This window comes from Ranitomeya variabilis, chromosome 4 (genome assembly GCF_051348905.1).
Source record: "Ranitomeya variabilis isolate aRanVar5 chromosome 4, aRanVar5.hap1, whole genome shotgun sequence".
NCBI classification, from domain to species: domain Eukaryota; kingdom Metazoa; phylum Chordata; class Amphibia; order Anura; family Dendrobatidae; genus Ranitomeya; species Ranitomeya variabilis.
In genome coordinates, this window is record NC_135235.1 from 303,824,535 (window position 1) to 303,838,860 (window position 14,326).

Consider the following 14,326-nt stretch of genomic DNA (forward strand, 5'->3'; position numbering starts at 1 on the left):
CATGAAGGCCTGCTGCACAATGTCTCCTCTTAACAGTTGTTGTAGAGATGTGTCTGTTGCTAGAACTCTGTGTGGCATTGACCTGGTCTCTAATCTGAGCTGCGGTTAACCTGCGATTTCTGAGGCTGGTGACTCGGATAAACGTATTCTCAAAAGCAGAGGTGACTCTTGGTCTTCCTTTCCTGGGGTGATCCTCATGTGAGCCAGTTTCTTTGTTTCGCTTGATGGTTTTTGCCACTGCACTTGGGGACACTTTCAAAGTTTTCCCAATTTTTCGGACTGACTGACCTTCATTTCTTAAAGTAATGATGGCCACTCGTTTTTCTTTACTTAGCTGTTTTTTTCTTGCCATAATACAAATTCTAACAGTCTATTCAGTATGAGTATCAGCTGTGTATCCACCAGACTTCTGCACAACACAACTGATGGTCCCAACCCCATTTATAAGGCAAGAAATCCCACTTATTAAACCTGACAGGGCACACCTGTGAAATGAAAACCATTCCTGGTGACTACCTCTTGAAGCTCATCAAGAGAATGCCAAGAGTGTGCAAAGCAGTCATCAAAGCAAAAGGTAGCTACTTTGAAGAACCTAGAATATAAGACATAATTTCAGTTGTTTCACACTTTTGTTAAGTATATAATTCCACATGTGCTAATTCATAGTTTTGATGCCTTTAGTGTGAATGTACAATTTTCATAGTCATGAAAATACAGAAAAATCTTTAAATGAGAAAGTGTGTCCAAACTTTTGGTCTGTACTGTACATTACACGAGACACTAGTGCTGGAGCATACACATCACATAGGAGACTGGGGATGGAGCGTTACATAGGAAATCCTGGGGCTGGTGCATATGCATCACAGGAAACGCTGGCGCATCACATCACATAGAGGATGCTGGTGCTGGAGCATATACATCACCGAGAAAACGCTTTGCTTGAAGCATCCACATTACATATAGGAAACACTAAAGTTGGAGCATAAAAGGCACAACTTATTTAGGTGCTTTTTTTATTTGTACACTATTTTTGATTTATAGAGAGGTGGATATTTTGTATTGGGCATTTTTTGGATACATGTTAATAATCAGATCTGCGCTCCTTAGTACAACCCATGCTATTGACGAGGTTTCTCTATAGAGATCGCATGGCTGTGTACTAAAGACTGGGGCTACACGCTTGGCTGTGACACATGTTACACAACCAAAGATCGCTACGTGCCGCAGCTTACATTGCAGCGTAATAAAAATGAATGGTGTCACATTGCGACCGATTGAGTAAAGCAACAAGCAAGTGGTAAAATATCCAACTGGGTCTGACTTTTTGGAACTTAGGCTACTTTCACACTAGCGTCGGGCTCGGCCCGTCGCGGTGCGTCGGGCCGAGGTTCCCGACGCTAGCGTTGTCTCCGCCGCACAACGGGGGCAGCGGATGCATTTTTCCAGCGCATCCGCTGCCCCATTGTGAGGTGCGGGGAGGTGGGGGCGGAGTTCCGGCCGCGCATGCGCGGTCGGAAAAAGCGGACCGTCGTGAGCAAAAAACGTTACATGTAGCGTTTTTTGGTCCCAACGGTCCGCCACAGCACGGCGCAACCGTCGCACGACGGTTGCGACGTGTGTCAATCCGTCGCAATACGTCGCTTAATGTAAGTCTATGGGGAAAAAACGCATCATGCAAGCACTTTTGCAGGATGCGTTTTTTCGGCAAAACGACGCATTGTGGCGGATTGCAGTTAACGCTAGTGTGAAAGTAGCCTTACTGTTCATTTTTTCATTGCTCTCATGCGAATCTATTCTCTTGTTCTATTCTGCAGTGTAGCAGTGGGGTACATTGCATACACCTCTTTACAATGGTTGCTGCTGCAATACCTAACCTTGTTAATTGGGGAACAATTGGGGGGTTGCATACTTATGACCATATTTTTGACAATGTTTGACACTTCAGGTTTTGTTCATCCCTATTAAGAACTGATAAGGCTATGTGCCCACGTTTCGGATTTTTAGCGTTTTTTAAAGCATTTTTGCTTAAAAAAACGCTTACATAAAGCATCCCCTTTTTTAATGCACTCCGCAATTTTTGTACCCATTCTACGTTTTTTTTCCGCAGCGGAAAAGTATTGCGGTAAAAAACACAGCATGTTGTTTAATTTTGCGGAAAATCGGCGGTTTTGCCACTATAGAATTGCATTAGGACTATTGTAAAAAAAAAAAAAAAAAAAAAAAAAAATGCTGCAAATCCGCCAAAAAATCAGTGAAAAAAAAAACACGTGACAAATACGTGATAAAAATGCTAAAAAAAGCAAGCTGATTTCCTGCGAAGGGAGTCCGGATTTGATCAGGAAAATTCTGCATACTTTCTGCAACGTGGGCACATAGCCGTAGGGATGTCCCAAAAATCTAATCATGACTAATTTTCTAAATCCATGGGTCTTGACATGAGGCCTTGTGCGGCTGGGTACAGCACACCCGCATTCACCTGCCCATCTACTGACATATGTACCGCAGTGATACTTGGCAAACACTCGAGAGTTTAATTATTTATGGGCCATTGTGCTGATCGTTTTGTTTCTAGCGAGGCTCACAATGGAAGGATTTGCTTGCTCGGCAGCAGAGACAGCTGGCTGGATTCCCTTGAAACCCCTAGGCCTTACAATTATTAAGCTGTGCAGTTTTTTACACCAACCTATATGACGGGCTTTATATGATTCTCCGTCCATTAGTTACATGGAGGGACTGGGACAACTTGTTTATAAACATTTCCGAGGCAAACCTTAATTTTAACCATCCTGATTGGAGTATTAATTTCAAATTTCAGACTCCTGGATGACAAATTACAATTATGAGTTTATTCCAGTTTCCCATATCACCCCCATCATTAAGCAGATTTGTTTATTCTGCTAGAGGATTTGTCACCAGGTCAAAAGTAGCCAGTTTTTGATCTTATTTTATTCCTGTTGGTCCTATGAGTATCCATTTATTTATTTTTTTTTACAAGTCCACTACTCTGACCACCCCTTGTGAAACGCTATGTTTCGTCCCAGTAAAACACCTATACTCACCTCTGGGGCTGGTGCTGTTCCAGTGATGTCAGCACCGGCACTCCCAGGGATTGCGTGACATTGCTATGTCACGCGATCCCTGCTTCCAATCAGCATTGGCTTCACACTCCTCTCCATCAGATGTAATTGAGATCCAGATGATGTGAGAGAGCAGCTGCAACTTTCACTTCCTCCGGATTTTCTGATTTCTCCAAAGACGGGAAGAGTTAAGCTAATTGTAATTGGCCACCGGGAGTCCGGGAAAAGCCAGTGCTGGAACGGCACTGACACCGGAGGTGAGTATAGGTGGTATTATTTTACGGGGGGAAATATTGGGATTCGGAAAAGGTTGTCCAAGTAGTGTACAAACCCTTTAAATCTGCCATACGGTTTCGGTGATATAGCCAATTTTATTTAGTGCTAGTTGTCACAGGATTTTGGGGAGTGTGTCTTTAGGTTGCTCTGCATTATTATACAACCAAAAAGCTACTTGAATTAATTGAAGAAAAATCATATAAAATTTATAAATATTTTATTTAACACCAATAGAGCAATACACAAAAATATTTAAAAAATCACCTTATATCGATAAAAATAAAAAATGTCACTTTTGCATATCAATATTTATTATTATTGGTTTATGTTTATAATTGATGCACTGTATATTTGTATATATTTTTTTCGTAATGTAGCTTTTTATAAACTTCATGCCCTTTTATGGTGGCAATTAGTTTGGCTACATGTATAATTTTTGGTGGCACATATATTTTATTCACTATTAAGATCATTTAATCATAATGTAGTTTTTATAAGCTTTATGCCCTTTCATGGAGGCAATTATTTTGGCTACATGTATATTCTTTGTGGCACATATATTTTATTCACAATTTAAAATTATTTAGTTATGCTGGATATATGTTTGTTTAAATTCCCCTTATTATAACTACTTGGTTTGCCCACATATCTTTACCCTTAATTATCATGTCCGTTGTGTTGCTGTGCGCATTTCCTGTTTCCGAGTTGCGGCGTCGCCGTCCCATGCCCCGCCTGTTGTATCGTAGATCGCGCTATGGCGCGTTTCTGTGATGTTGCCGCGGGATGTGGGGTGGCGATCCCGTTGCTATGGCAGCATGCGATGCGCCGATACAAAGGCATCATACCGGATATGACCAGAGAAGTACTGTGCGCATCCCTTGGTTCCCTGGTGTGCGCATGCTCCGTCACATGCCTGTCCTGTGACGTCACGGACGGCGTGACGCGCCCTCTTGTGACGGCGCGGGTTGGCGTTGGGCGGGGGTGCCTCGCCGGGGCAGCATGCGATGCGCCGCCATTAACGAATCTCTGCTGGATTGGCTGCAGCCTTGATTTATTGGGTATATAAAGCGACAGTATGACCTCCCTCACATCACTCCCTGAGGAAGCAAGACGTGTGAAACGCGCGTTGGAGTGTGAGGTGGCAGTGTCAGCACATTTATTATGAGTACTGGTTAGTATACATCTCTTTATGCACTAGCACTATGCACTTTCTAAATTACTCTTACAGTTGATTGATTAATTTTTCTTTGGTATATTTATTAAATTGCACCTTTTTTCATTCTTGTCCCACTTGGGATATATACCAATTTGATATCATAGCAGACTACCAGTACTTAATGTTATAAAATTAACATTTGTTATGGATTTCTATATATATCGTTTTTGAGTGCTATCAACTGCCCCTCTTGTTTTTAAATATTTTTGTGTATTGCTCTATTGGTGTTAAATAAAATATTTATAAATTTTATATGATTTTTCTTCAATTAATTCAAGTAGCTTTTTGGTTGTATAATAGGTTGTTTTTCTGCTTGAAGTTTATTTATTTATTATTGTGGGATATTTTCCTTGTCGGATTAAAGTGCTCTGCATTATTACCCTGTGAGCACAGCCCCCTTAGTAAAGACCTTAGAATTTTTTTTACTAAATATGGCAGATTCAAAAACAAAATAATCAGGGGAGTAACAGGAATAAAGAGCAAACGCCGGCCAATTTTGACCTGGTTTCCACAGCTACTCTTTAAAGAAGAAAATTGTGGCTGAAAACCCCTGTGGTAGCATGTCCCCAATGACTGGATATAGATATTTCAGCTCCCCGAAGGAAATTTGTAGTCAAGAAACCATCATAAAGTGCCTCCCGGGCAGGACCACTAGCGATCAGCTGTGAGCATAGCCTGACAATAGGGGTGCAATTTCCCTGCAGTGCCACTAGAGCAGTATTCCCCAACTCCGGTCCTCAAGAGCCACCAACAGGTCATGTTTTCAGGATTTCCTTAGTATTGCACAGGTGATGCAATTATCACCTGTGCAATACTAAGGAAATCCTGAAAATATGACCTGTTGGTGGCTTTTCAGGACCGGAGTTGGAGAACACTTCCCTAGAGGATAAATGAAGCATTACATGGTGTCTGTCCAGGACAAGACTAGTTCTCCAAAGTGAGACTCAGAATTCCTTAACATGGTACATGACAGTGTTTTGTAAACCCCGTTAATTATGGGCCTTGAGAACCAAAGATAATGATGCATTTTTTATTATTTTTATTTTAGAATTTAGTATTTGCCCTCTTTCTGATTTTCCAGATTTTTTAATACTCCGAACATTATAAAATAAGGGATGAATCTGTAAGATTACGGTTAACATTTAATTCTGTGACAACTGGATTACTCAACTAGGACACAATGTAATCCCGATAACAAACATGCAGATCAATCATCCCGAGCAATTGTGTTTTCTGTGCAGTCAGTTCATTTTACATAGGAGATCGTATTGCCAAGAGAAAGGGGTCCGGATTAATAGCCAGTGATAATTTTATCGCATTACATCTGTGTGTATTGTGTGCAGTCCGTGCACAATGTAATGATGACAGCGGCACAGAAAGACTCCACGCCGCTAGTGATAATCTTCCACAACACAATTCCAGGGATCAGCGGCTGCTTCTTGTGTAATCTGATGATATTTCCATATATAAATCTGTATAAAAAGTGCTGGATACTTTTAGGAATTATTTCTCTACCAATAGGAGTTTCCCCACGTTATTTGCTCCATTCACTTCCAGAGCTGCATTCAAAATTCTGTTGTCATTTGTTTAGCTCCACCCACACCTAGACATGTGACCTACCAATCATCTAGAGTCCCACAATGCACTGCTTGTGTACTTTGGCCCTTTAGCTCCCCCTAGTGGCAAGTGACGGCCTCAAGAATTTCAGCAATTTACGGTACTTTTTTTCACTGAAAAGTGGCAGCAATGGTACCTGAGGACAGTATTAAAATTGGCACAGTAAGGTGGAGGGGGTGTAGACAAATTCTTAGTTGAAGCCTACATGTCTTATTAAAGAGTTGTCCTTTTTAAAATTTAATTATACCATAGGGTTGGAAAAGTAACGATCAGAGCTGTTACGCCCTTTGTCCAGCGTTGGTTTCCTGCCACTGCTCTGGTCTTGGCTGATTGGCTGAAGTGGTGATGTCACGTCTATGTCTCCTTAGCCACTGTAACCAATCACTGAGCTCAGCGGCGCTGCCAATAAAGATGACGTGACGTCAGATGCCCAGTGATTGGCTGTAAATGCGACGTCACCGCTGCAGCTGATCAGCCAACACTACAGCTGCGGTGGAGAGGCAGTTCTGGCCCCGCCAATGGTTGTTAATTTAGAAACTATGGTACAATGACATTTTAAAAAGGACAACCCCTTTAATTGACAGCTTAACTACCCCATAAATAATAGGTTAAAGTCGTCCAAACCTGCCAGTATCGGGATGGACATCAGCTGACAGTCAAATGTATATGAATAGAGGACATCGCTCTGTTGGGGGGAGAGAAGGATTCTACCTGCTGAATTTCAGCGTTCAGTCCTCTTGCTCTTACAAGTGCTAAGATTCTACCAGAGGAATGAAGGGTCCTGTGTATGGGGCATCCGCCGGAGAGTGTCCGTCTGACAGCTGCCTGATGGGTATCCTGGCCTATAGTATGTCTAGTGTCTCATACAAAATGATGATTAAAGGAGATCTTTCACTGGATTTTTTTTTATGTAAACGGAGCACCTCTTGCGTTTGCTGCTGCTTCATTGATTCTAGAACAGTTTTTCTTTTGTGCCCCTCTGTTCAAAAGTTATGTTTCCAAGAAATAAATATGCACATTTTCCCTTAAACCATATATAACACAGAACTTCTCTGTGGGCGTGACTGTCTTTTGATTGGCCGGCATCAGAGGAGAAAAAGGAAACACCCACAGACAAGTTTTGTCCTCCACGCCTGGTTAGTTGAATGGAATACTTGCCCTTTTTTTTTTTACTAGAGTGTATAACTTTGGAACGGAGGGGCACAGAAGAAAAATGAGAACTGTTCCAGAATCAGTGGAGCTGCAGTAATTAACCCCTTCCCGACCTTTGACGCCACGTAGGCGTCGTGAAAGTCGGTGCCAATCCGACCCATGACGCCTATGTGGCGTCATGGAATGATCGCGTCCCTGCAGATCGGGTGAAAGGGTTAACTCCAATTTCACCCGATCTGCAGGGACAGGGGGAGTGGTACTTCAGCCCAGGGGGGGTGGCTTCACCCCCCCGTGGCTACGATCGCTCTGATTGGCTGTTGAAAGTGAAACTGCCAATCAGAGCGATTTGTAATATTTCACCTAAAAAACTGGTGAAATATTACAATCCAGCCATGGCCGATGCTGCAATATCATCGGCCATGGCTGGAAACACTGATGTACCCCCCACACCGCCACCGATCTCCTCCCCGGTCCTCCGTCCGGTGCTCCGCTCCCCTCCGTCGTCCTGTCTGCTCCCCCGTCCTCCTGCCCGCTCCCCCCGTGCTTCGATGCCTCCCCCCGTCCTCCGATCCACCCCCATGCTCAGATCTCCCCCCCCCCTCATACTTACCGGGCCTCCCGGTGTCCGTCCGTCTTCTCCATGGGCGCCGCCATCTTCCAAAATGGCGGGCGCATGCGCAGTGCGCCCGCTGAATCTGCCGGCCGGCAGATTCGTTCCAGGTATAGTTTGATCACTGTGATATAACCTATCACAGTGATCAAAATAAAAAAAATAGTAAGGTAGGGTTAGGGCATGTGCACACAGTGCGGATTTGGCTGCGGGTCCGCAGCGGATTGGCCGCGGATCCGCAGCGGATTGGCCGCGGATCCGCAGCGGATTGGCCGCTGCGAATTCGTAGCAGTTTTCCATCAGGTTTACAGTACCATGTACACCTATGGAAAACCAAATCCTCTGTGCCCATGGTGCGGAAAATTCCGTGCGGAAACGCTGCATTGTATTTTCTGCAGCATGTCAATTCCGTGTGGATTCCGCAGCATTTTACACCTGTTCCTCAATAGGAATCCGCAGGTGAAATCCACACAAAAAACACTGGAAATCCGCAGGTAAAACGCAGTGCCTTTTACCTGCAGATTTTTCAAAAATCGTGCGGAAAAATCTCACACGAATCCGCAACGTGGGCACATAGCCTTAGGGTTAGGGTTGGAATTAGAGTTAGGGTTGGAATTAGGGCTAGGGTTGGAAATAGGGTTAAGATTAGGCTTGTGGTTAGGGTTACGGATAGGGTTAGGGGTGTGTTGGGGTTACAGTTGTGGTTAGGGTTGGGATTAGGGTTAGGATTAGGGTTGGGATTAGGGTTACGGGTGTGTTGGGGTTAGGGTTGTGGTTAGGGGTGTGTTGGGGTTAGGGTTGTGATTAGGGTTATGGCTACAGTTGGGATTAGGGTTAGGGGTGTGTTGGGGTTAGTGTTGAAGTTAGAATTGAGGGGTTTCCACAGTTTAGGCACATCAGGGGTCTCCAAACGCAACATGGCGCCACCATTGATTCCAGCCAATCTTGCGTTCAAAAAGTCAAATGGTGCTCCCTTCCAAGCCCCGACGTGCACCCAAACAGTGGTTTACCCCCACATATGGGGTACCAGCGTACTCAGGACAAACTGGGCAACAACTGTTGGGGTCCAATTTCTCCTGTTACCCTTGTGAAAATAAAAAATTGCTTGCTAAAACATCTTTTTTGAGGAAAGAAAAATGATTTTTTATTTTCATGGCTCTGCGTTGTAAACTTGTGTGAAGCACTTGGGGGTTGAACGTGCTCACCGCACATCTAGATAAGTTCCTTAGGGGGTCTAGTTTCCAAAATGGGGTCACTTGTGGGGGGTTTCTACTTTTTAGGCACATCAGGGGCTCTGCAAACGTAACATGATGCCTGCAGACCATTCCATCAAAGTCTGCATTCCAAAACGTCACTACTTCCCTTCTGAGCCCCAGCATGTGCCCAAACAGTGGTTTACCCCCACATATGGGGTATCAGTGTACTCAGGAGAAACTGGACAACAACTTTTGGGGTCAAATTTCTCCTGTTACCCTTGGGAAAATTAAAAAATTCTGGGCTAAAAAAATATTTTTGAGGAAAGGAAACACATTTATTATTTTCACGGCTCTGCGTTATAAACTTCTGTGAAGCACTTAGGGGTTAAAAGTGCTCACCACACATCTAGATTAGTTCCTTGGGAGGTCTAGTTTCCAAAATGGGGTCACTTGTGGGGGAGCTCCAATGTTTAGGCACACAGGGGCTCTGCAAACGCAACCTGACGCCTGCAGAGCATTCCATCAAAGTCTGCATTCCAAAATGTCACTACTTCCCTTCCGAACCCCGACGTGTGCCAAAACAGTGGTTTACCCCCACATATGGGGTGTCAGCGTACGCAGGAGAAACTGGACAACAACTTTTGGGGTCCAATTTCTCCTGTTACCCTTGGGAAAATAAAAAATTGTGGGCTAAAAAAATCATTTTTGAGAAAAGAAAAATTATTTTTTATTTTCATGGCTCTGCGTTATAAACTTCTGTGAAGCACTTAGGGGTTCAAAGTGCTCACCACACATCTAGATTAGTTCCTTGGGAGGTCTAGTTTCCAAAATGGGGTCACTTGTGGGGAGCTCCAATGTTTAGGCACACAGGGGCTCTCCAAACGCGACATGGTGTCCGCTAATGATTGGAGCTAATTTTCCATTCAAACAGCCAAATGGTGTGCCTTCCTTTCCGAGCCCTGCCGTGCGCCCAAACAGTGGTTTACCCCCACATATGAGGTATCGGCGTACTCAGGAGAAATTGCCCAACAAATTTTAGGATCCGTTTTATCCTGTTGCCCATGTGAAAATGAAAAAATTGAGGCTAAAAAAACTTTGTGTGAGAAAAAAGTACTTTTTCATTTTTACGGATCAATTTGTGAAGCACCTGAGGGTTTAAAGTGCTCACTATGCTTCTAGATAAGTTCCTTGGGGGGTCTAGTTTCCAAAATGGGGTCACTTGTGGGGGAGCTCCAATGTTTAGGCACACAGGGGCTCTCCAAACATGACATGGTGTCCGCTAGCGATGGAGATAATTTTTCATTCAAAAAGTCAAATGGCGCTCCTTCCCTTCCGAGCCTTACCATGTGCCCAAACAGTGGTTTACCCCCACATGTGAGGTATCTGTGTACTCAGGAGAAATTGTCCAACAAATTTTAGGATCCATTTTATCCTGTTGCCCATGTGAAAATGAAAAAATTGAGGCTAAAATAATTTTTTTGTGAAAAAAAAGTACTTTTTCATTTTTACGGATCAATTTGTGAAGCACCTGGGGGTTTAAAGTGCTCACTATGTTTCTGGATAAGTTCCTTGGGGGGTCTAGTTTCCAAAATGGGGTCACTTGTGGGGGAGCTCCAATGTTTAGGCACACAGGGGCTCTCCAAACGCGACATGGTGTCCGTTAAAGATTGGAGCCAATTTTTCATTCAAAAAGTCAAATGGCGCTCCTTCCCTTCCGAGCCCTGCCGTGCGCGCAAACAGTGGTTTACCCCCACATATGAGGTATCAGCGTACTCAGGACAAATTGGACAACAACGTTCGTGGTCCAGTTTCTCCTTTTACCCTTGGGAAAATAAAAAAATTGTTGCTAAAAGATCATTTTTGTGACTAAAAAGTTAAATGTTCATTTTTTACTTCCATGTTGCTTCTGCTGCTGTGAAACACCTGAAGGGTTAATAAACTTCTTGAATGTGGTTTTGAGCACCTTGAGGGGTGCAGTTTTTAGAATGGTGTCACTTTTGGGTAGTTTCAGCCATATAGAACCCTCAAAATGACTTCAAATGTGAGGTGGTCCCTAAAAAAAATGGTTTTGAAAATTTTGTTGTAAAAATGAGAAATCACTGGTCAAATTTTAACCCTTATAACTTCCTAGCAAAAAAAAAAATTGTTTCCAAAATTGTGCTGATGTAAAGTAGACATGTGGGAAATGTTATTTATTAACTATTTTGTGTCACATAACTCTCTGGTTTAACAGAATAAAAATTCAAAATGTGAAAATTGCGAAATTTTCAAAATTTTCGCCAAATTTCCATTTTTTTCACAAATAAACTCAGAAATTATCGACCTAAATTTACCACTAACATGAAGCCCAATATGTCACGAAAAAACAGTCTCAGAATCGCTAAGATCCGTTGAAGCGTTCCTGAGTTATTACCTCATAAAGGGACACTGGTCAGAATTGCAAAAAACGGCCAGGTCATTAAGGCCAAAATAGGCTGGGTCATGAAGGGGTTAAAGGAGGCGCTGAGTTTAAATTGAAAAATCCAGTGAAAGGTCCCCTTTAAGGGGCGTTAAAGACCCGTAGTTGTGCAGCTTTGGTCTCTTAGTGTAGATGATGTTATCACATTATACGAGTAGAGACTTTGTGATGGAGCGCTGCATGTTCAGTGCCTTCTCGTACTTAACATCCTTCTCGGCTATAGAAAAAGCTCTGGTGTTTTGATGCAGAATCATCTTTTCTATGTTCCGCTGTGTAAACAGTTTTCCCCCGTTTTGATGATGGTTCACATTTTTCAGTGTTTCAGCGATGTTCTTCACTGCTCTCTCCTTATCTAGTTTTTCCACTTTATCGTTGAATTAGCAGATGTGATCCTTAGCAACAGATCAGTCATTGGGTATGTCAGGGGTGCACAAACTTCTCTGTATTATCATATTGAAGGCACAATAAGCTATCTATTGCAGAACATGATGTGAGTTTAGTACTAGTGGTATCGCTTTGTAGGCGCTTGTACCCCAATAAATGTGATGAGAAATGCAGTGTAAAAGCCAAATCAGGCTGAGAGCACTGGGGGGGGTGTCAGAGCACTTTGGCTGCATCTTCTAAGTGTATTGACCCGCCCCCAATGCGTTATGAGACTGATTTGCATATGACTTATCTCCTGTATTTGTCATGACACTCGCTACAAGAAAAGGTATTGTTTTTATTGGAGGACAAGCGCCGCCCCAGCCATACCACCATACCGCACCTTCAGTATGAAAAACGTTCCAACAGGTTCCCTTTAAAAGGTTTATCTTATAAATTTAAATTCTGGTTTTTTTGCTTTTTAGGGAAGATTAGCTGTTTAACTTGTTTATTATTTATTTTAATTATATTATTGCCTGTTTTTGCTCATTTTGCTTTTTTCTATTTTTTATTTATTTATTTTTTCAAAATGATCTTTGCTTATTTTTCAGATGGCGGAGCAATTAATGACTCTGGCCTATGACAATGGAATAAACCTCTTTGACACAGCAGAAGTTTACGCTGCTGGAAAGTAAGTGAATTGTTAACCTGCCATGCATAAGTGACAATCGCCAGTAGGCCTTTTTCCCTTTCTGTTAAGCAATATCCAGTTTGATGCGTGTTGGCAGAAACCTGATGGGACCCCATCATAACTCATCTGGATCAATGAAAAAAAAAAAAAAAAAAACACCTTCTATAGTTGTCATGTTTTGTTAATCTTGGCTCCTGACATCGCCACTAGAGGGAGCTCTCTACAGCGCAGCTTCTGTTTAGGTCAGTAATGGGAATATGCAGATTAGCCCTCTAGTGGTGACCACCGGGAGTGAAGATCTTTATCATTGTGTATGTATAACTGGAGAATAATGTTCTGCAGTTAAGGCGCACCATAACCTTGGTAAGTATATTAGGAGTATGAGTTTATTTATTTCATTTATATCCCTGGTTTCTTAGACTTTAGTTTATTCATTTTTGTGGGGGAGGATATTTGATGTCCAATATAACTTCCATAGTCATGCATTACAAGATTGTACCATATAATCTTTATTGTAGATTGGTAATTTTCAACTTGTGACTCTCGGGTCAGTGGCTGGCGGGGCATGCTGAGAATTGTAGTTCTGCAACAGCTAGAAAACCACATGATCCCTGTTGCAGATAGTACAAGCTGAGAAGCTTCAGCTAATTTAAACGGGTTGACCGTCAGTTTATTTTATTGATGGCTTATCGTATCTGATAAGTAAGGGTGTGACCGACACCTCGCACCCCCGCCGATCAGCTGTTACTGCCAGTGGACGGAAGATCTTTGATGCTGCCGTACCACAGCAGCTCTATCAAAACTTTAGTGATCGCTGCTGGGTTCTGCAGATCCATCACCTATTCATTTGAATGTAAATTGATGGCGCCACTGTGTTCCAGCGACATCCAAGAACTTGAAGCTGGTGAAATACGTTTTGAACACGTCTCCAATTTTCTAAGTACCGGTAAATATATTTATAACGGTGCTAGTGACATGAAATTCTCACCTGATGCCTCTAACAACCCATCCAATCCACACAGGCATATAAATCACACCATAGATATATTAAGTTGTGTGTAATAATGAGAAATGGCACAGGGAAAAAATATTGACCACTCTAACTGAAATGAATTTAATACTTCATACAAAATTTACGTTTATTGGTGCTGACAGCTTCAAAACTCCTCTTGTATGGAGAAACTAGTCGCAGGCATTGCTCAGGTGTGATTTTGCCCCATTCTTCCACACAAACACTCTTCATATCCTGAAAGTCCCATGGGCTCCTTCTATAAACTCTGAGCTTTAATTCCTTCCATACATTTTCTATTGGATCAATGTCCGGCGATTGGTTGGGCCATTCTAGCAGCTTTATTCTTTCTCTGAAACAAATTGAGAGTTTCCTTGGCTGTGTGTTTGGGACCATTGTCTTGCTGAAATGTCTACCCTGGTTTCATCTTCATCATCCTGATAGTTGGCAGCAGATTTTTATCAAGAATGTCCCAGTACATTTGTCCATTCATCCTTCCTTCAATTATAGGACGTTTGCCAGTGCCATATGCTGAAACAGCCCCACACCATGATGTTCCCACCTCCAAGCTTCGCTGTTGGTATGGTGATTTTGGGCTGATATGCAGTGCCTTTTGACCTCCAAACACAGTGTGTATTATAGCATTCAAAGAGTTCAATTT

At 42.7% G+C, this 14,326-nt stretch overlaps 1 protein-coding gene across 8 annotated transcripts in view; it reads left to right on the forward strand.

The window, feature by feature from the left end:
• The window catches only part of KCNAB2 (potassium voltage-gated channel subfamily A regulatory beta subunit 2), a 206,215-nt gene that overhangs the window by 153,882 nt on the left and 38,007 nt on the right, over nt 1–14,326 (forward strand). For all 8 annotated transcript variants that reach the window (XM_077250367.1, XM_077250364.1, XM_077250366.1 and 5 more), the window contains one exon: nt 12,577–12,656. In XM_077250367.1, the coding sequence (XP_077106482.1) occupies nt 12,577–12,656 (80 nt within the window). The remainder of the gene's footprint in view (nt 1–12,576; nt 12,657–14,326) is intronic.